The 22,641-nt window shown below is 47.5% G+C and overlaps 1 protein-coding gene across 4 annotated transcripts in view; it reads right to left on the bottom strand.

Moving 5' to 3' along the window:
- The window catches only part of FAM234A (family with sequence similarity 234 member A), a 379,590-nt gene that overhangs the window by 135,742 nt on the left and 221,207 nt on the right, over nt 1-22,641 (bottom strand). For all 4 annotated transcript variants that reach the window (XR_013601635.1, XR_013601636.1, XM_078663112.1 and 1 more), the window contains exon 8: nt 19,935-20,075. Coding sequence is in view for 2 of the 4 variants with exons in the window: in XM_078663112.1 (XP_078519238.1) it covers nt 19,935-20,075 (141 nt within the window). In the remaining 2 variants the exon portion in view is untranslated. The remainder of the gene's footprint in view (nt 1-19,934; nt 20,076-22,641) is intronic.

Genomic DNA, 22,641 nt, shown 5'->3' on the forward strand with positions numbered 1-22,641 from the left:
GTCGTTGGTGCCGGCGGTGGGGTAGGTAAATTCTTTGACGATGTTGAATAGTTCCTTGCTGTTGTGGGCGTTGTTGTCGAGTCGGTCCTTGAATGCTGATTTCTTGGTGGATCGGATCAGTTGGTGGTGTTTGCGGGTGGCGTTCTTGAAGGTGGCCAGGTTGTCAGTGTTTGGGTTTTTTCTCCAGGCTTTCTCGAGGGTGCGACAGAACTTCTTGGATTTCTTAAGGTCATCGTTGAACCAGGGGGCTTTTTTGCTACCTTGCTTGAGTTGCTGTTTTTTCAAGGGTGCTAATTCGTCAGCACTGTGGGTGATCCATTGTGTGAGGTTGGTGGCTGCAAGGTTTGGGTCCGATGATTTTGCGGGAGTGTTTTGGTGGAGCGATGTGAAGAGTTGGTCGGAGGTAATTTTGTTCCAGTTTCTGCGGGGAATTGGTTGTGGGTGGTTGTGGGTCGTAGTCTTTTTGTAGTTGAAGTGAACGCAGCTGTGGTCTGTCCAATGGAGAGCTGTGGTGAGATTGAAGGAGATGTGCTTGCTGGAGGTGAAGATTGGGTCAAGCGTGTGCCCGGCATAGTGGGTGGGAGTGTCAACAAGTTGTTTGAGTCCGAGATTGGCGAGGTTGTCCAGAAGGGTGGTGGTGTTGCTGTCGTTGTTCTTTTCCAGGTGGAAGTTGAGGTCTCCCAGTAGAATGTAGTCCTCGGAGGGGAGGGCGTGTGGGCTGATGAAGTCAGTGATGTCTTCGCAGAATTGTGTGCGGGGTCCTGGTGGTCTGTAGATGAGGGTGCCTCTGAGTGTGGTCTTGGGGTCGGTGTGGATGTGGAAGTGAAGGTGTTCGGCGGCTGCGAGGTTAACGTCAGAGCTGGTCGTGATGCGGATGGTGTTCTTATGGACGATGGCTATGCCTCCTCCTGTTTGGTTGATGCGGTCCTTACGGATGATCTTGTAGTCGTCCGGGATGGCTATGGCGATGTCGGGTGCTGATGAGGCGTTCATCCAGGTTTCTGTAAGAAAGGCGACGTCCGGTGATGTGGTGTAGAGTAGGTTCCAAAGGTCAATGGCGTGTCTGTGGACAGAGCGGGTGTTGAGCAGTATGCACTTCAGGTGGTTAGTGTCGAAGCTCTGTTTGGAGTTAGAGGATTTGGTGTGGGTTTTGATGCAGTCGAACTTGCAGGAGTGGCAGGTGAAGGGTCCATGGGTGTGTCCTGGGGCGGCTTGGTGGCAGTTTGGTGATCGGCCGGGGTTAAGGGCTGAGAGGGTGGCGGCGTCGTACGTTATGCGGGTGGAGTGGATTTTGCGTGGGCCAGGGGGACTGGCGCTGGGCGCGGTCCAGGCGCGGACGGGCTTACCTTTGGCGCGCCTTCGGCGCGCATGTGGCGCATCCTCTGTGCGTGAACGCTGCACGCTAGTGCATCAGACATAAGTGGATGGTGGGGGGGGGGCGGAGCGAGGGAGGAGCAGCTGGGAGGCGGGAGCGGGGTGGAGAGCCGGGCTGGGAGGCACAACAACAAACAACAAAATGGCAGCAAGCCAAAAGCGAAAGAGGACGAGATTAATTGGGCAGTGGCACCGGCACAATCAGGCACAAATAACAAAGCAGGCAAAGCGAGCAGAGCACAGTTCAGTAACAATTCAAAAGTCTATCAGTAAAGCGCTATGATAACGAAGAAATGAGCAAATGAATTCTATGGCCAAAGCAGGCAAAGCGAGCAGTGCACAGTTCACTAAAAATCCAAGAGCAGTCTATCAGCAAAGCGCTATGGTAAAAATTCAAGAGCAGTCTATCAGCAAAGCGCTATGGTAACGATGAAATGAGCAATTGAAACTAATGGCAATCAGCAGTCTGGCAGCAAGCGCTATGATACCAGTGATAGATCAGGGAGCAGCGTAAGGAGCGACCGCTTCTGAGAAGTCAGGACGGTCGGACTACTGCTTTGCCTGCATCCCACACCATACCCGAATCTGTGACTGACCCCGTGTTCCTTTCAATGTACATCTCTATCGCTGCGCCTACTGCTTCTCTGAATGGGGGATCTTCTAGTGCCAGAGTCTGGAGCCTCCATAGGTGGGAGGTGGGTCCCCCATCATCCCCACCCGTAGACTCATGATCTGTGGGTTATGGTTTGAGTGTGTTTTGCCAAGGTAGTCTGCACTAGGGCACTGCGCTAGTATTGATGAACTTGCGACAATATGGTCAATGCGAACATGTAACCAGTGTGGGTGCAAGTAATGGGAGTACAATCGTGCCTGCGGGTGGAGGGCTCTCCCTACATCTGCCAAGTGCCAGCGGCGCAGCCTCTCCCCTAGATTCCGAGTGTTAGATGTTGCAACTGTTTTTGGCAGTGGGGGAGAAAGATCCATCAAGTGCAGTGTCAAGGACCAAATTGAAGTCTCCTCCCAGCAACCAGGGAATGTCGCACCAGCATGAGAGTAGGCCTGTTAGTGTGTGCCAGAATGCGTTCTGGTCCATGCTTGGGGCGTTGATGGACCCTAACACTATTAGTTTTCCTTTGAGGCAGCCTTTTGCCAGCACATATCTGCCATGCACATCTACTTCAGTCTCTTCTGGTGTGAGTTTGGCTCCTGGCCTGATCAAAATGAAGGCCCCCCTAGCGTAGGCCGAGTAGCCCTTGGCTAATATTTGCCCTTTCCATCTCTGCTGCAATCTGCAAATCTTTGGTTGCATTATGTGTGTTTCTTGTAAGAGTGCCACATGTCGCGTAAGGTACACATATATTTCATACCTACTGGCTGGCGTGTGAATCCCCCTAACATTCCAGGTGACTATGTTTGTGGGCAGCATGTGACAGTCATAGGTTAGTGTTGTGTGTGGGTGGCTCTGCACGTTAAAGACTGGGGGGGGCGATATGTCGAGTATCCAGTGGATGCGAAATGCAACTGTGGTACCTTCAAGTGTGTGGGCATGCTAACTCGGGCAGGTGCTGAGGAAGGAAACCCTGTGAGGTTCAACTAGGATAGAGCAGAGGGACAACTTGTGTCTGCCCAGAAAATAATGCCATGCGGCAACTTACGGCTTTGTTCACAGTGGCGGTGCTGTATGGAGATGGGAGTGGGGTAAAGCTTGCAGTGGGAGAGTTGCATGTGCATGCTGTGCCATAGCTTGTGTGGTTCGCCAGTAGTCTGTAACTTGGGGTGTGAGGGTTGGTGCTGGCTCCCCTTTCTAGTGTGCTTACTGCCTTAGGACGCGTTGTGTGGAGTGTTCCCAGATCATGTATATACCCCATGTGTGTACTGCTGCGGGTGTATAATTGCGTGTCCACGGGCTATGTTGATCTGCTACATTTAGTCATCTGCAGTCTGGGGTGTTACAACTGGGAGTGATTGCCAGTCTTCGTGAACGGGCCACACGACCAGCGAACTGTCTTCACGCAGTGATCATTCTGAAAAGCCGTCAGTGTCTCTGCTGTGCTATAATTTTCTCAGGTTCACCACCGCTTGCAGGGCATCACTTGTCTCTTGCAGTACGTGTTCTAGGGTGGGGAAAGTCTTTAGTTGTATCGGTGATTTCGCGGCTCTTACCCTGTTTCTCCTGCCATGACCCCTTCGAACTGCTGTGTTCGATTCTGTGTTGGTGTGTTTCTGGCTTGGCGTGATGGCCCATGGTTTCGCGCAAGTCCCATGCGTCTTCCGCTTTGGTAAAGAAGTGTGTGGATCCATCCGTGACCACACGAAGACGTGACAGAAATATGAGGGAGTATTTCATGTTCAGGTCCCGCATTCGCCTCCTGACAGTGAGGAACGCGCTCCGCTGCCTCTGCACACCCAGGGCGTAGTCCGGAAAGAAGAGGACTTGGAAGTTGTCCACCTTGATCACCTCCATTTTTATGGCCTCGTGGAACACTGCATCTCTATCCTTGAAATTCAAGAGTCGGAACAAGAAAGGCCGGGGTTCAGCACCTGGTGGCAGACGACTCAATGGTACCCTGTGTGCTCGCTCTACCGCAAAGAAAGCGCAGAGTGTGCATGCTGGCATTAGGTACTGTAGCCAGGCTTCGATGTACGCTACTGCATCCCCGCCTTTCATGCTTTCCGGCAGCCCCACCAAGCGGACATTGTTCCTGCAGTACTGGCCTTCTGCATCGTCCATTCTGTGTTCCGGTGAGTGCAATCTGGACGTGAGGTCCCTTACTCTGCAGTCATTGCCTTGGTCACTGGAGCAACCTCTCCTACCTCCGCCGCCAGTTCGCTGTCCCTCCCAACTAGTTTTCTGTGGTCTGCATGTAGGAGCGTGAAGTCCGATGCGACTATCTATTTGGCCTTCGAGAGTCGCACGGGTCTGTGTCAGTGTTTCGCCGATTTGTGTTACTGCCTGGTGCACAGAATCCATCTTTGACTCCATATTGGAAGTTTTGGAGGTTCCTGACGCTTCGGGCTATTGGTCTGACCGTGTTGGGCCTGGTGTCGGCAGCATGGCTGTAGCGCCCGTCGCTGTCTGCTCATCCTGTTAGGGTGGTTTGGCTACTGTGTTTGGTGATGAAGCTGTTTACAGCTCTTTACCAGTTCATGCTAGCGCTTCAAAGAGGCCCCCACGTGTGGCCCAGTAAGTGAAAGTCATACGTTAGCCTTATAAGTGGCCTATCAAAAACCCACAGTCATTTGGTGGCAAGATAAACATATCTTGGTGCTTAAGAGTCTGCCACCGTGATTAATCTTTTTATATGTAAATACATACATTTTAATTAACACATACCTCAGAACAATCGTTCACTGATGCTTTGACCAGCTGTCCGGAATGTCCTCAGAGTCAAAGGACACAAATGTCTCTACTTCTGTTAAGGAAGGGCCTGTAATCTATTGTGCTCAAGCAGTTTCTACCGTAAAATAATTTCTTTTGTTTAGATTTTATCTAACCTGTTGGGGGCTTTGGAAGTGGGGATTTCAGTTTGAAACAAAATAAATAAGGACTGGCAAATCTAGAAAGGCTGCATTTTCGTTAAGGTGGAGAGTTTGGTATTTGTAATATGGAAGCTAGGGACAGCGACCTTTGCTGAACAGACTGTATTAGCAGAGTTAAGCTATGACCTTAAAGATGAGTGTTATGATAAGGAGTTATGAAATGAAGCTTGTGTTCGGAGTGGTGCACTTAAAAGGCATACACAGCTAACAAAATGTATAAAGTCGTTGTGCCCACACATATTTACTTTGTGAACAAACAATCCTTAAATCCAACAACATGTTAACATAAAAGCAAAGTAAAATGAATGATTGAGCAATGTCAATTCATGAATAGCTATGTATCTTTTTGGCAGGCTAAAGAAGCCAAACAACTGCACTTTCTAAACAAACAAAAGACATACATCAGCAATTAAAATGTTGTTGTGTCAGCAAAGTAAAACATCAAAGGCTGCCAATTATAAGCTACAGTCGGTTTGCACCTGCAGTGTAACAAAATATCTCCTTGATGCCCCTTTATCAAACAGGAACACGGACCCTGTAACCATTCACAAAATGCCATGGCATTAATGTACAGCTCATCCAAGCATTGGCAAACCATGGAAACACAAATGGGTGAAGGAGCATCACCCTAAGCCTACTTTCTGTAAGTCTCGTATGTTTTTGAAGAATTGATGACATTAGGTATTCAAGAGCTAAAATATGACATAGTCGGTTCCAAAATGATTTGTCCAGCCAGGCAAGCATGGGTGGACAATGTTGATGAGAATGAAGACAGGGCATGTTGGGAAGGGTGAATACTGGATGTTTTCAGTACCAGTCAAAAGTTTTTGCAATGGTGATATTTTGTGATTGTATGAAATGAATGGTGAACATTTCAGTCCTTTTCCCTTAGAACACAGAGCTGTTACTCGGTGGGGTGTAAAGAAGATGCACACTGTGAGACTATGCAGCAGATGTAAGGAAGGAAATGAACAGACGTTCAAAGACAGGATTGGCTGTGAAGTTAAATGGGCACCCGAAAGTGCTTTTTGGAGATAATCGCTTGCCATTTCCCAAAAACAATGTCGGAAGTACTGATGAGGGAGTAGATTATCAAATGCCATTTGTCTGTGTGAGGTGAACTTGGATTCAGTAAGGAGCAATAGGTGTCATAACCTTGTACAGGAGTTCAGGTTCTTTGCTGGGGGATAAGGATACAACCAGTAGTACGCTGCAACAACCTCGGTCGTATGCCCACATGACATGGGTGCGAATGATGAATGAATGCATGTAGGAGGCTAACAGTTTCAACAAACTAAGAGAGTAGATACCTAAAATTTAACTAAGTGCATGTGTGTAATGTGTTCAAGATAGGTAAGTAACTGCACTGGAATGAATGGGTGCTCACCTTACATTTATCTCTGACCCACGTATATGAGCTATCTGTATTTATAAGTAAAGAGAGTTTTTATCAATATATATCTATGTATAAATATATATATTATTAGTGTCCTCACCCACAGGTACCACCTGTGGCATGCTTCATCATAGGACCCTCACTCACACATTGAAAGTGTGTGAGTGGACTCAACGCATTTGTAAGCGGTGTTCTATAAAATAGTAACTGAGTGGAGGCAGTGAAAGGTGGGTGTGTTAAAATAACCTCTAAATCCTAATTCAAATATTTTATGGTCTACAGTTGGCTAGATTAAAAATAAGATTGACGTCGCTCTAAGGATTTAATGATCCCAGGTGTCTATTAGGTCTTAGGTCGACATGTTTCAGCAAAAAAAACTGCCTCAAAAGGTCATTTGGCTTTCTTCAGGACCATTGTTTTCCATGCTAAATATAGTAAAAAGCCTACTAGCTTTTGCAATTATATTGTATTCAAAAAGGCATGCTCATTTATATACAGACCATACATGAAGGACCCTTTCCTCGTATAGTTGGAGCTGAAACGAGAACATTTTCATAATCAAATATCCGGTTACTCATATCTTAACGTGGACCCATTTTATGTGCTTTTTGTCTTTATCACTCTATTTCGTGTCGTATCCAGTGATATTTCAATGTGCCGATTACACATGACAAACACGACCATATATTTACAATGGACAGACAATGGTGTACTACACCTGTCAACAACACAAACAAACATAAAATGGCAGTGTAGGTTACCTACATGTCTAAGTAAGTTTATCAACATCAAAGGGAGTTTCAGGGATGGACCGTCCTTGTAGTCACACACTAGAAACAAGCATTTGCAATGCGCTTGATCTCAACCTTGAGACCTTATATGTATTTAGCTATGCAGCACATTAGCCTGGGTGCTGAAACATCTACTGTTCTTTAACATGGAGGGAAAGTAAGCAACAAACTGCGTGACACGCCAGGTATGGGAACGCATGGAGAGAAATATTGTCTTTCAGCAGGAAATGGTATAGTCCAAAGCTCTGTTTTTAATATAAAATCAGGGCCTTCGGTGGTCATATCACTGAGAATATAGAGAACGCTAAAGTGATTCTGGTATTTTACTGACCTCTGCTGGTCGTGTTTTATCAAGAAAGGTAAATAGAGGCAGTTGCCAGAATTTTTTTTTTTTTAAAAGAAAGTCCCTAAGCAGAAAGTAATTCTGGTATTTTACTGACCTCTACTGGTCGTTTTCTAACAAGACAGTTAAATAGAGGCAGTTGAACAGAAAAAAAAGTCCCTAAGCGGAAGCCGTCTAGTCCTAGGGCTGATCTCAAGAGCCCACAAAGTACATACACATATGAGTATATACTAAATTATATACAAGAGGTCTAAATGCTCGACCTAAAAAGGACATAAAACTCCGCTTACAAACGCGTCGAGTCCACTCACACACATTTCACGATGTGAGTGAGGTCTAATGATGAAGCATGCCATGGGTGGTGTGGTACCTGTGGGTGAGGACCTCAAAATACATATATTTATACATATATATATATGTATTGATAAAAACTCTCTCTATATATAAATACAGACAGATCATATATATAAGTCTGAGATAAATGTAAGGTGAGCACTGATTCATCGGGGTGCAGTTACTTACCGACCTCAAACACATTACACACACACACGCACTTAGTTACATTTTAGGTATCTCCTCTCTTAGTTTGCTGAAGCATAGTACTTGGGAAGATGAGGGTATACATATCAAAATGACTTCTTACTCCTTTAGTCTCGACGAAGGCTGACAGTACAGGACTCAGTGTCCCAGAAAACCACTGGGCGGCTGAGTACAGCTAGACCTGGATGACTTGACTGGCGGCCGGGCGCACAGATTTTTAGCATATGTGTTTGAAGCCACACCTTTAATTACATCGGACAAGCTCTTTGGAGAGACCACCAAGTTTTTTAAACCCACTTAAAGCCCTGGAAACAACATCATGTCACAGTCACCTCACGTCCTGGCACTGTGCATCATGCAAGACTCATGATTTCAAACTTTTCAGACTGCCTATGTGCAGGGGCATAACGAACCCTCCCCCACCGCACCCCTTGCTTTAAAACTACAGCAAGGATGACGTTCTTGATGGGTCTCTTCTGCCTGCAACTCTGCAGACAAACGTTCAGATCATAATTAATGTGAGTAAGTAAGTGAAGGAATGGCTGGATGGATTAGTGAAGGGATGATTGGATGAGCGAAAGGGTGAATGCATGGATAATGAGAGATCAGAGTATTTGGAGTGTACGATTTGCCCGAGATTGTGATGTAAATTAGAATCTGGTGTTTCACATTGCAACTGGTTTACTGGCCTAATGTGTATTAAAATAGAACATTTGTCATTCACTGGGCTAAAATTCCTTGAATCAATCAATCAATCAAAGACATTTATAGAGCCCACTACTTACCCGGAGGGTCTCAAGGCGCTTGGGGGGGGGGGGGGGGGGGTGCTGCTACTGCTCGAACAGCCAGGTCTTGAGCTTCTTCCTGAAGGAGAGGTGGTCTTGGGTCAGGCGCAGGTCGGACGGGAGGGAGTTCCAGGTCTTGGCGGCCAGGTAGGAGAAGGACCTTCCTCCTGTTGTCGTTCTTCGGATGCGGGGGACGGCGGCGAGGGCGTGACTGGCTGATCGTAGATGGCGTTTGGGAGCGTAGAAGTTGATGCGGTTGTTGAGGTAGCTCGGGCCTTGATCGTGTAGGGCTTTGTGTGCGTGGGTGAGGAGGCGGAAGGTGATTCTTTTGTTGACGGGGAGCCAATGCAGGTCTCTCAGATGTCCGGAGATGTGGCTGTGTCGTGGGATGTCGAGGATGAGTCTGGCTGAGGTGTTCTGGATCCGCTGGAGTCTCTTCTGGAGCTTGGCGGTGGTTCCGGCGTAGAGGGCGTTGCCGTAGTCCAGTCGGCTGGTGGCGAGGGCCTTGGTGACCGTCTTCCTGGTCTCGGTGGGGATCCACCGAAAGATCTTCCGTAGCATGCGCAGGATGTTGAAGCATGACGAGGAGACGGCGTTGACTTGTCTGGTCATGGAGAGGGAGGAGTCCAGGATGAAGCCCAGGTTGCGTGCGTGGTCTGTCGGTTTGGGTGCGGTGCCCAGGTTGGGGGGCCACCAGGAGTCGTCCCAGGCGGAGGGTGAGGCGCCCAGGATGAGGACTTCCGTCTTGTCTGAGTTCAGTTTCAGGCGGCTGGTCGTCATCCACTCGGCTACGTCTTTCATCCCTTCGTGAAGGTTGGCTCTGGCGGCGGCGGGGTCGTTGGTCAGGGAAAGGATCAGCTGGGTGTCGTCAGCGTAGGAGATGATGTTGAGGTTGTGTTGGCGTGCGATGGCCGCGAGGGGGCTCATGTAGACGTTGAAGAGGGTGGGGCTCAGCGAGGATCCTTGAGGGACGCCGCAGATGACTTCGGTGGCCTCTGACTTGTACGGTGGTAGCCGGACTCTCTGTGTTCTTCCGTCGAGGAAGGAGATGATCCATTCTAGTGCCTTCTCCTGGATTCCGACGTTGCTGAGGCGCTGCACTAGGGTGCGGTGGCAGACAGTGTCGAATGCCGCGGAGAGGTCTAGAAGGATGAGGGCCGCTGTTTCTCCGTTGTCCATTAGGGCTCGGATGTCATCGGTGGCAGCGATGAGGGCGGTCTCGGTGCTGTGGTTGGCTCGGAAGCCAGACTGTGAAGGGTCGAGGGATCCATTCGTCTCGAGGAAGGCGGCCAGCTGTTTGTTGACGGTCTTCTCGATGACTTTGGCTGGAAACGGGAGGAGCGAGATGGGGCGGTAATTCTTGAGTTCGGTGGGGTCCGCTGTTGGTTTCTTTAGTAGGGCGCTGAGTTCGGCGTGCTTCCAGCTCTCCGGGAAGGTGGCGGTGTCGAAGGAGGTGTTGATGATGTCCCGCAGGTGGGGTGCGATGACAGCGTCGGCCTTGTTGAAGACGTGGTGAGGGCAGGGGTCGGTCGGAGATCCGGAGTGGATGGAGTTCATCATGCGGACGGTGTCTTCGGTGCTGATCGGAGTCCAGGCGCGGAGGGTGGTGGTGGGGGGCGGTGGTTCGGTCGTGGCGTGCGTCGGTTGAGGGCTGAAGCTGTTGTGTATGTCCGCGATCTTGTTGTGGAAGTAGGAGGCGAGGGAGTTGCAGAGGTCTTGCGATGGGGTGATGTCGTTGTTTTTGGCGTTGGGGTTGGAGAGCTCTTTCACGATGTTGAAGAGTTCCTTGCAGTTGTGTGCGTTGTTGTCCAGCCGGTCTTTGAATGCAGTTTTCTTGGTGGCGCGGATCAGTTGGTGGTGCTTTCGGGTGGCAAGCTTGAGGGTGGTCATGTTGTCCGGTGTTGGCTCGCTTCTCCAGGCTTTCTCGAGGGCTCGGCAGTTCTTCTTGGAGCTCTTGAGTTCGTCGGTGAACCATGGGGCCTTCTTGCTGCCGGGTCTGCTGGGCGGGGTCCTCAGTGGGGCGAGTTCGTCCGCGCAGTTGCTGATCCACTTCGTGAGGTTGTCGGCGGCCTGGCTGGGGTTCGCTGAGCTGGCGGGAGGGTGCTGGCTCAGGGAAGCGGCGAGCTGGTCGGCTGTGATCTTGTTCCAGCTTCTTCGAGCAACCTGTTGCTGGTGGTGGTGGATAGTCGTTTTTCTGAAGGTGAAGTGGACGCAGCTGTGGTCCGTCCAGTGTAATCCAATGGCGTGGCTGAAGTCGATGTCTTTGCTGGATGAGAAGACGGCGTCGAGTGTGTGTCCGGCGAGGTGGGTGGGGGTGGACACCAGCTGCTTGAGTCCGAGGTTGGCGAGGTTGTCGAGCAGGGTGATGGTGTTGCGGTCGTTGTTGTTCTCCAGGTGGAAGTTGATATCCCCCAGGAGGATGTAGTCAGCGGAGGTGAGGGCATGCGGGCTGATGAAGTCGGCGATGTCCTCGCTGAATTGTGTGCGTGGTCCCGGGGGTCGGTAGATCAGGGTGCCTCTGAGGGTGGTCTTCGGGTCGGTGCGGATCTGGAAGTGTAGGTGTTCGGCGGTAGTCAGGGTGTCGTCGGTGTTGGTCGTGATGTGGATGGTGTCCCTATGGATGATGGCGATGCCTCCTCCCATCTGGTTGGCGGTGCGGTCCCTCCGGGTGATCTTGTAGCCCTCTGGGATGGCGATGGCGATGTCGGGCGCTGAGGAGTCGTTCATCCAGGTTTCCGTGAGGAAGGCAACGTCAGGAGCTGTGGTGTCGAGGAGGTTCCAGAGCTCGATGGCGTGTCTGTGGACGGAGCGGGTGTTGAGCAGGATGCACTTGAGGTGGTTGCTGCTGGTGTTCGGCTTGGCGGGTGCTGGTGCGAGGCAGGTCCGGATGCAGGAGAACTTGCAGGCGTGGCAGCGGAAGGGTCCGTGGGTGCGTCTCGGGGTGGCTCGGTAGCATCCCGGGATTTGGCCGGTGTTGAGTGCGTTGAGGGTGGCGGCGTCGTACGTCCGGCAGGCGGGCTGGGGCCTGCGGGGACCAGGGGTCTTGGCCCTGGGCGCGGGCCAGGCGCGGACGGGCGCAGACGGGCTTACCTTTGGCGCACCTTCGGCGCTCAGTCGGTGCTCCCGCTGCGCGCGTCCGCTGCGCGCTCGCTCTGGGGGCGTCATAAGTGAGGAGCCTGGGAGGGCGGGTCAGCTGGGTGGCGGGGCCGGCGAATGGGATGGAGGTGGGCGGGGCCGCAGGGAGTCAGCGGCGGGAGCTTCTGGGCGGCAGCCTCGGCCCGGGGGCAGGCGAGGCGTCAGGCGGGGAGAGACCCAAAATCATGTTATGCCGAGAATAATGTTACTAACCCTGTGTGCTTTAAAATGCACTATTTGCCACATGTAGTCTCAAAGAATGACTCAGTGTTTTACACACTACAGCGGAAAAGCAAAGGGAGTCCTCCCCCCCCCCCCCCCCCCCCCCCAAGTAATTTTGATTTGGCTCTTATGATATCTCTGTCACTACTAATCCATGTGTTAGCTTCCCGAAGTTTGAGTCGAGTTGCGCCCCTGCTGGCAGCCATAATGATTCACAGAGGTATAAAGGTTACACCCACATGAGTGTGCACTGCATGACAATCCACTTTGAGAAGCAAAGAGGACAGTTTTGTTTCGCTACACTCCCCGCCTTGTAACCTGCTCTCAGCCGTTGCAGGATTACTTTCTGGTTGTAGGCACATATGTTCGGGAGAGGGCATGTAAGTCTAAGTCCTTGGACATCTTAAAGGAAACTCCATGCGGGTCGCTTCATGGCCGCTGGCATTTCTTACCTTGCTGGTTGTATCACTGGGACAGCGTGCTTGCCGGCAGAATGACTGCTTTGGACCGAGCTCTGTCGCTTGTGTTAATGAAGCTTAGGTGGAACTGTATCCTAGATCTAAGTGTGTGTTCCTACATCTGCTGTTAACCGGACTAATTTTTGCTTCGCTCTCAAGCTCCGTGGCGTCTACTATTGCCGCTTCACTGCAGCCCTCATGGAAAGCACACTCACGGAAAGAGTAGTGATGTGCAGATAGGTTCTATGCAGTGCGGGCATGCACATCGCTACTATTAACTTGTACATTGAGACCTTTTTGCTGCTTTACCAGAGAGGGGTTATCTCTGAGGTACATGACTTTTTGTGCTTCCTACGTTCCTGTTTGGGTATATTACCGCATGTGAATTAATTGACCCTGTAGATTCCAGATTCATTGAGGAGGAGGTACCATTCAACTCGAATGTGCATAGGGGAAGAAGTGAAATATCTGAACTCTTGTCTCCTCAAACGCACTGCTGTTAGTCTATAGGTGCTATCTGGGTATACTGAAAGAGGGAGAGTGATTGCATATGGGTAAACAAGGAGTTGAGATAGGAGTGGGTGGATGTTAATGTCTCTCCTGCCCGGTTCTCTTCTAACTACAGGTTGCAATATTCAGGGTTGGCACTTTCAGATGGTGATCGTCCCTACACTTGCCAAGGACACAGCAAGCGAGGACTTCCAGGATCCAGAGGCTCTATTTGTTATTTTCTCCACTCCCCCTTTCCCATGTTTTTTGCGTGGGTGAACAATTCTCATTTGCTTCCAGAGGAGACCGCAAAAGGGAGAGGTTCGATCAGATTAGTGGTTGCCATCAGACAGTAGGTCATGGTTGTTACTGAGGACTCTGAAAGAATATAGTCTGAGGGGTATTTGTGGAGTGGCACTTGCAGCACATGAAGTGTAGGGTACGGCTAGATATTTGTGATTACCAGAGTACGTTTAGATTTGGTGATTTTCAGTAGGTTGTTAAGAGATGCTAAGTTGGTAGTTTACAAAATATCCAGCAGAGGTCATAACATTTTCTGTGCCAGTTGAAGTTTGAAGTGTATATAAGCCTTGGTGAGGTGCAGGACGACAACAGGTATAAGTGGTAAAGATGCATTTTTGGTCTAATGAGGGTATGGTTGGAGGATTTAAAGTGCTGGACCAATCCTGGAAACATGCTTAATAGGCAGGCCATTAATATCGGATATGAGGGTCTGGGTGGTGGTCCAGCTTGCAGTTTACAGTGGGAGGAGGGGTGGAAAGGTGGTGATGAAATGTTTGAATTTTCTAAAAGGAGGTAAGACATTTTGTAGGTTGGCAGAAGTGGTTGCTGTTAAAGTTTAAATGTCTGTGTTGAGTGCTCGGTCCTAAGAGACAATGATTAGAAAGATGGCAAATGTGTACGTACAAGCACTAGCTAGGCCAGGCCTCAGTACTATAAACATTTGTGAATGAAGTCTTTCTGTGTCATCTGTGGAAGTAATGATGATAATATACTGCCATGTGACCGTAAGGCAAACCTTAAATTGACAGAGAAGCAGCAGATGTGGAGTTTGTCCAGACTACAGTGTATTATGTTTGGTGTGGAACTGGCAGAGGACAATGCACCTGCCCCTCCCATGCCTTTCTCCTGCTATTACCGTGCATTACTCTTGTATTGCGGGTGGTCCCTGACTCACAAGCGGCCACTCGTATATTTTTAAAAACCCTGTTATGGTATTTGGGTTAAATTTATATTTGGCAGTATTATCCCCTGATTTTATTCCCTAGCCCTCTTACTTGCACGATAATTGTTTGTAACCCACCGCTGTTGGGCGGGCCCTCTTCCCGGAGTGCGATCGGTCCGTGGCGGACATCTTGGGAGAACCTGGGGACATTGCGCGTTCTAGTCGTCAGAAGGACGCTAGAAGGCTTTAAAAGGAGGGAAAACTAGGCGCCGTGTCTTCTCCTGCTATTACCGTGCATTACTCTTGTATTGCGGGTGGTCCCTGACTCACAAGCGGCCACTCGTATATTTTTAAAAACCCTGTTATGGTATTTGTGTTAAATTTATATTTGGCAGCATTATCCCCTGATTTTATTCCCTAGCCCTCTTACTTGCACGATAATTGTTTGTAACCCACCGCTGTTGGGCGGGCCCTCTTCCCGGAGTGCGATCGGTCCGAGGCGGACATCTTGGGAGAACCTGGGGACATTGCGCGTTCTAGTCGTCAGAAGGACGCTAGAAGGCTTTAAAAGGAGGGAAAACTAGGCGCCGTGTCTTCTCCTGCTATTAACGTGCATTACTCTTGTATTGCGGGTGGTCCCTGACTCACAAGCGGCCACTCGTATATTTTTAAAAACCCTGTTATGGTATTTGTGTTAAATTTATATTTGGCAGCATTATCCCCTGATTTTATTCCCTAGCCCTCTTACTTGCACGATAATTGTTTGTAACCCACCGCTGTTGGGCGGGCCCTCTTCCTGGAGTGCGATCGGTCCGTGGCGGACATCTTGGGAGAACCTGGGGACATTGCGCGTTCTAGTCGTCAGAAGGACGCTAGAAGGCTTTAAAAGGAGGGAAAACTAGGCGCCGTGTCTTCTCCTGCTATTAACGTGCATTACTCTTGTATTGCGGGTGGTCCCTGACTCACAAGCGGCCACTCGTATATTTTTAAAAACCCTGTTATGGTATTTGTGTTAAATTTATATTTGGCAGCATTATCCCCTGATTTTATTCCCTAGCCCTCTTACTTGCACGATAATTGTTTGTAACCCACCGCTGTTGGGCGGGCCCTCTTCCCGGAGTGCGATCGGTCCGAGGCGGACATCTTGGGAGAACCTGGGGACATTGCGCGTTCTAGTCGTCAGAAGGACGCTAGAAGGCTTTAAAAGGAGGGAAAACTAGGCGCCGTGTCTTCTCCTGCTATTAACGTGCATTACTCTTGTATTGCGGGTGGTCCCTGACTCACAAGCGGCCACTCGTATATTTTTAAAAACCCTGTTATGGTATTTGTGTTAAATTTATATTTGGCAGCATTATCCCCTGATTTTATTCCCTAGCCCTCTTACTTGCACGATAATTGTTTGTAACCCACCGCTGTTGGGCGGGCCCTCTTCCTGGAGTGCGATCGGTCCGTGGCGGACATCTTGGGAGAACCTGGGGACATTGCGCGTTCTAGTCGTCAGAAGGACGCTAGAAGGCTTTAAAAGGAGGGAAAACTAGGCGCCGTGTCTTCTCCTGCTATTAACGTGCATTACTCTTGTATTGCGGGTGGTCCCTGACTCACAAGCGGCCACTCGTATATTTTTAAAAACCCTGTTATGGTATTTGTGTTAAATTTATATTTGGCAGCATTATCCCCTGATTTTATTCCCTAGCCCTCTTACTTGCACGATAATTGTTTGTAACCCACCGCTGTTGGGCGGGCCCTCTTCCTGGAGTGCGATCGGTCCGTGGCGGACATCTTGGGAGAACCTGGGGACACTGCGCGTTCTAGTCGTCAGAAGGACGCTAGAAGGCTTTAAATGGAGGTCACGCAGTCGCGCAGCGGGGACGCAGTCGTACCGCCGGAGTTACGCCAGAGTTCAGCCCGTCTGCGCCCGTCCGCGCTGAGGACGGGCTGGACTCTGGACGCTCCCCTATTCGATTACAGGTAACTTTTTATTATTCTATTTCGGAGCTATTAGCTCTTACACCTCTCCTCCTGCCCTGCACTCATAAGTTTTCACCGGAAGGTGTTATGCATTCTTCACGCTGTCACACTTGTAAATCACCGGTTCTACCTTCTATATCCCCTAAAACTGGCTCTAAGTATACTTCCATATCTCCTGGGACTTTGTCGACAAATAAGGGATTCCTGATTTATGCTAGGTCCCTTATCAAAAACAACGTCGCATTTCATGAGTTTGTGGCGGACAGACAACCAGACTGGGTGTTTGTCACCGAAACCTGGGCCTCTGAGTCGTCGGGTCATGATCTATTGATGGCTATTCCAGAAGGTTTTAATCTGTTTCGACAAGATAGACCTAAACGCAGAGGTGGAGGACTTGCCATTTTATGTAAATCCGCCCTGTCGTGTACGATAAAATCCTTGTCTGTAGCCTCAGATTCTTTTGAGGCCCTTTATTTTTCCATTTTGTGTGCCCCCTCGGTTTCTTTCTCGGGAATTCTTATGTATAGACCCCCTGGATCTAGAGCTACCTTTACTGAGGACCTTTTTAGAATTCTTGAACCCTACTTTGGCAAATCTCATCTGACTATACTTGGGGATTTTAATTTTCATCTAGATAACCTATGTGATATAGACACCATTAGGTTGGTGGACGCACTTGCAGCGAGTGAGTGTATACAACTTGTTAATAACCCGACACACCAGGCGGGCCATATTCTGGATGGAGTCTTTACTAATGACGCAAGACTCTCTGTCGATACTCCGGAGCCTCTAGTTTGGTCAGATCATTTGGCTGTCCCCCTCCTGATGGCCTATCCTTCTGCAATAATTTCTGAACCATCCTCCAATACTGGAGGTCCGAAAAGGAGTTTTAGGAATATTACTAATGAGGTCCTTGCTCCATACTTAGAGAAGAGTAGATACTCTCCCTTGGGAGATGTGGAGGAAGCAGCTGAACGGTATTCTGCCTCCATCACCAAAGCGGTCGATGAGCTGGCCCCTCTATCTTATAGATATTCGGCCCGCCGCAAGCCCACTGCCCCGTGGTTTACGGAATCTCTAAGACATCTTAGACAAAGTTGTAGAAGACAAGAGAGAAAATGGAGGAAATCCTGGGACCCTACTGAAAGGGAGCTCCACAAGGGCCTGCTAAGAGATTATAAAGCCAGTGTCATAAGGGAAAAACAGCAGTATTTTTCAAACCTTACCGCTTCTCTCACCTCCTCCAGGGAGCTTTTTAAGATCGTTGACTCCCTGTGCTCCCTTCAGGTACCTGACCCAGTTATGGGCTCGCAGGAGCTATGCGATAACAAATCAGAGTTTTTCTAAAGGAAAATTGAGGATATCTATCTTGCCCTGGAATCCCAGAGAAATACCCTGGGTGATTCCTCTCTTCAAACTTTGGTCAACTTAGAAGCTTGGCCTAAAGATCACCTTAAGAGTTTCACAGACTTCCCGTTACTTACCTTTGAAGGGCTTGAGCTTCTGCTTGATAGGATTAAATCCTCATCCCCTCTTGACCCCTGCCCCCTGAAGACCTTTAAGGAATGTAGATCCACACTCCTTTCCGCCTCTCTTGGAGGTAATGAATGGTTCCATAACTCAAGGCATTTTTCCCTCAGTCTGGAAGAGGGCGATAGTGAAGCCTCTGCTTAACCGCATGCGTGCGGGCGGAATTCCGCTCGTACGCTGAGATTTTTAAAATCGCATGTTACGTGACGAGCCCAGCTCGTCATCAGCGTCGAAGGGGTTATGAAGCCCACGCTAGATCCGGAACAGTTGAAACATTTTAGACCTATCTCACTGTTACCTGCCCCCGCAAAAATGCTTGAGTCTCACCTCAACATTCATCTCTCTAACTTTCTGGACTCATCTGGGTTTCTTGATAGTTCCCAACATGGATTCCGAAAGGCCCATAGTACGGAGTCAGCTCTGACTATGGTGGTTAATAACATACGTATGAAGGTGGACTCAGGCTAAACTACGGTGTTGGTCCTATTGGACCTCACAGCAGCTTTCGACACCCTGTCTCCCTCTACTCTTACATCTCGGTTGAGGGAGGCAGGGATTGCCGGTTCGGCTCTGAACCTCCTGCACTCCTTTTTACATCATAGAGAGCAGAGGGTCATGCTTGGCGAATTCCTTTCCCCTGTCAAATCCTTGCAGTGTGGGGTACCACAAGGGTCGGCCCTTAGTCCGACCCTATTTAACATTTATGTGGCCCCCCTTGCTAGGCTAGTAAAATCTCAGGGGATGGAAGTGGTGTCATACGCCGATGACACACAGATCATGGTGTCATTGGCCCACTCGGTTTCCACCTCCGCCACCAATTTCAGGATCTGTATGCAAACAGTCTCTGACTGGATGCTTCAGAATTCCCTGAAGTTGAATGGCGACAAAACTGAAATCCTGGTCTTTGGCAAGGACCAGGATATCTGGTCTAATGAGTGGTGGCCGCCAGCGCTGGGAACTTGTCCTACGCCCTCCCAGTCAGCCAGAAACCTAGGCGTTATTTTTGACACCTCTCTGTCCATGACACTACAGGTCAACTGAACTGTTGCTACATGTTGGGGGGTTATAAAAATTCTTAAGAGGATCCTTCACTATCTCTCTCCCTCAGTACGTAAGCAGACGGTGGTGGCACTGGTGGGTTCCAGGTTGGACTACTGCAACGCACTTTATGCAGACTCCAACAAGGGACTCATTCATCGACTTCAGGTCGTGCAAAATGCGGCTGCCCGCTTTGTCCTTGCACTTCCCAAGGTATCCTCTGCTACAAGGGCAAGAAAGAGCCTTCATTGGCTCCCAATTCACTGGAGGATCTCTTTTAAGATCCTATGCTTAGCATTTAGAGCTCTGGCAGATGGGTCACCGGATCCTCTAAGTACTCTGCTTACTCGTTACCTGCCCTGTAGATCTCTGAGATCCTCGGAGATGAATTTGCTCGTGGTTCCTCGTGCCAAAAGGGTACGTTGGGGCAATAGGGCATTTTCCATTGTGGCCCCCAAACTGTGGAATTCGCTTCCCCAAGAGATTAAAACCCAACCATCTCTTTCTCTTTTTAAAAAAGCGCTTAAAACCTGGTGTTTTATCAGGGCTTACCCGCAGTAAGAGTTTACCTTAATAGCTGATATTCTTTTGTTAGGCGCCTTGACGCCCATTGGGCTTTAGTTGCGCTGTATACATTTATTTTCATTTCATTTCATTTCATGCTCTTCAATGTCTGGTTCTTTGTTGAAGACACTTTACATTCCTTGTGAATTAGCCAGCTATGACTTTCAAATTAACACAATGTTTCCACAAAATATATTTTTTATGAAAGAGTAAGTTCAAGTCCATAAACAAAATAAACCTCTTGAAATTTTTCATCCAACTTAGAATGAACTAAAAACGATTTCCTGTTAATTATAAACACTACAACCCTATTTAATAAATGTACACAGTAAGTAATTTCACCATAATCTCGCCTGTAGTACCTTCTTACCAGTCTACTATCCTCAACGCTCGAAAAACAAGTTCTGTCACTGTAGCAGCAGTTATCAAAATACCTTGCAAGAAGTGGGCTCCTCAACTTTAGTTTCCATGTTTTTTACACAATTTAGTAAAACTCATATTTAAAGATAGAAACATATTTGCTGTTTTAATCACGATTTAGCATGTGTTCTCTTTGCATCACGGTAATTTCTTACCTTAGGACAGTTGATGTGTTGAGAGACCACAGAGTACGAAGGTTTTGGCCATCAAGTAATTCAGAAAAATCCGATTTTACCACAAGCAGATTTTCATAATAATATCCAGGCACCCTCACTACATATCGAATTTGTCCAGGACTGTAAAAAATATTTTAAAAGAGGTGAGTTTTCAGTCTTATACCATTGCCATTTTAGTCAATGCAGATTGCTTATCATGTTTGAATCTAGCACTAGCACTGAATGACCCTGGCAGCAAATCCTGCAAAAGGATTCAGTAGAGTTGGCAGTCTGGTCAAATGCTTTACAAAGTATGATTCAGTTTGCCATTGAACATATCCAACATTTGTTACCATACTCAACTTAAGTTACCATATCAAACATATATTACCATCTTCAGACTCACAAAACAGTTAATCAAACATCTTCACTTCAAAGGTTGCAACAGCATGTCAGAAACAACCAAATACATTCCTGTACTACTTCATTCCTGACATTTTTGCCGCAAGTGGTATAAAACAAAGTAAAGAATTCTTCTGCAAAGATCTTAATGGAACCAGGTAAAAACAAAAAGGTGATGCACACAATGTCCGATGTCCATTTTGCCAGCTTTCTTTTGTTAGAACTGGATCTGACAGAGCTCTTCTCAGATCCAACCTTTGTAGCTATGTCTCCAACTTCACATAACTGTACGCTCTCTTCTACAATGGGCAGCGGAATCTGAATAATCTTCTTCCAGAAATGTAGACTATGCTAACAGCATCGCGACTAAGAAACAAAAACTAGGAGTAGAAGTAAGAAGCACTGAACTGAAATCTAAAGAAGGAGTAAAATTAACTCAGTTGGGACCGGCAAAAGGTCTCATTTTGTAGTCTGTATTCCCCAAGCAATCTAGAAAATGTAAAAAGAGGCAGTTCTGAGGTCAAAAAAAGTTAAATGGAGCATGTCATAAGAATAGAAATATACTGATACTTTTGATAGTTGTTATAAAAAAGAGGAAACTCCTTATTTTATTAACAGAACTCCAATCACAAAAAAAAGAATCTGAACAAAAAACTGCACGCATGTGTTTCTCGATCAAACCCAAAAACAATAAAACAAAAAAAGGGAGAAAAGAGAACATATCACAAGATCACACTATATACAGTACATTCACAAGAGCACACTTTTGAAATTAATTACACATTGTTATTAATATTTAATAAAAGTGAGTTCCCAATTATTTCACTAGGGTACAATTAATAACAACGGTAAATAAATACATTATATTTGTTCATCCAAAGAATTGTGGTTAAAAGATTATATATTAAAAAATTGTCAGACTCACGTCACACTGACAAGCTAAAAAACAATATCAAAGTGACATTGATTTCCGTTCTGTGAATATTCCACGTTTGTCCCAAAGTTCACACATAATGAGATCTATTTACAATCATTTTTAAGTAAAAAACGTAAGAATTATTATTCTAGTAGTTTAAGGTGTTACTGAAAGTATTAACAACTGTAGTAAATGAACAAAAATAATCATAATTTTTTATTTAATCTCCTCCGCTCTTTAAAAAGCCACACAGGAATGTGATTGAGAAGCCATCGTGATTGCCACTAGGTAGTACATAAAAGCGATAGTAAAAAGAACAAGCATTTACAATGCAACGGTTTCGCCTTTGGAAAAGTTTGAGCTATTGGCATTGTAAATGACAACATTTGTATTTATGTGTTGGTTTTGAAAACAGATAAATAAATGGCATTGTCATTTACATTGCAAATAGCTTTAACATTTCCAAAGGCGAAACCGTTGCATTGTAAATGCTTGTTTCCATTTGAAGGGGGGGAAACCACATGACTGCTGCCCACATCATAGCGCTTCCTCCTACCCCTCAAAAAAATATATTTTTAGGCATGTTGCTATACGACATGGCTTAATCATTGCTAATAGCTCCATTATTTCAAGTGCCTACTTGTTTTCATGGTTGCAGCTGCTAATCTTTACTTCGAAGGGAGCACTGGGTTGCATGCTTGGACATCCTACATTTCCTTGCAGGGGTCCTTTCCCTTGCTATGTATTTGTGGGATGCATAGGGTTATAGCAGTGTTTTTTTCCTGTAAGGAAAGGATGTGTTGTTTCTGCTGCTCAGCCAGTGTGTCTGCGGTATAAAATGTTGGTGCGTGATGATGCTGTAGAATGTTGGAGTCAGTTGAAGGATGGGCTGAGCAGCAGATAGGCTGCTCCTGGTGAATCTCTTAATTTAATCTCTTGAACTCAACATCTTAAAAAATCCTCTTACTTAATATACATCCGGATCGATGGACCCTTCTTCTATTACAATATATTAGAGCACACAGCAGCAGACCACCTCTAATTCATTCACTGTGGCCAACCCGGTTCCAGCTCAAGAACTGACAAGACCAGAATTCAGTTGCTTCCACTGTATGCCAGCAGCGCCTTCCCCTGTTGCGATCTAATCACATGGAAGAGGTAGCATGCTTTTTGCTTTTAACTCTACTGCAAGTCTCTAATTCAATACCGATTCTCTAGAGGGTGGCACAGAAGTTACCTGCTGTCTAGGGCCAGGACTTCCATTCTATACGCTATATCTGTCCTTGTATTCCCAAAGCTTCACATTGTAATCCTAAAACTTCATAATTTCTGAAATGTTTCTCATTGCACAGAGGTATCAGCTTGGTTTCGCAGATAATATCGCGTCGC

The sequence above is a fragment of the Lissotriton helveticus genome, chromosome 10, assembly GCF_964261635.1.
Source record: "Lissotriton helveticus chromosome 10, aLisHel1.1, whole genome shotgun sequence".
NCBI classification, from domain to species: domain Eukaryota; kingdom Metazoa; phylum Chordata; class Amphibia; order Caudata; family Salamandridae; genus Lissotriton; species Lissotriton helveticus.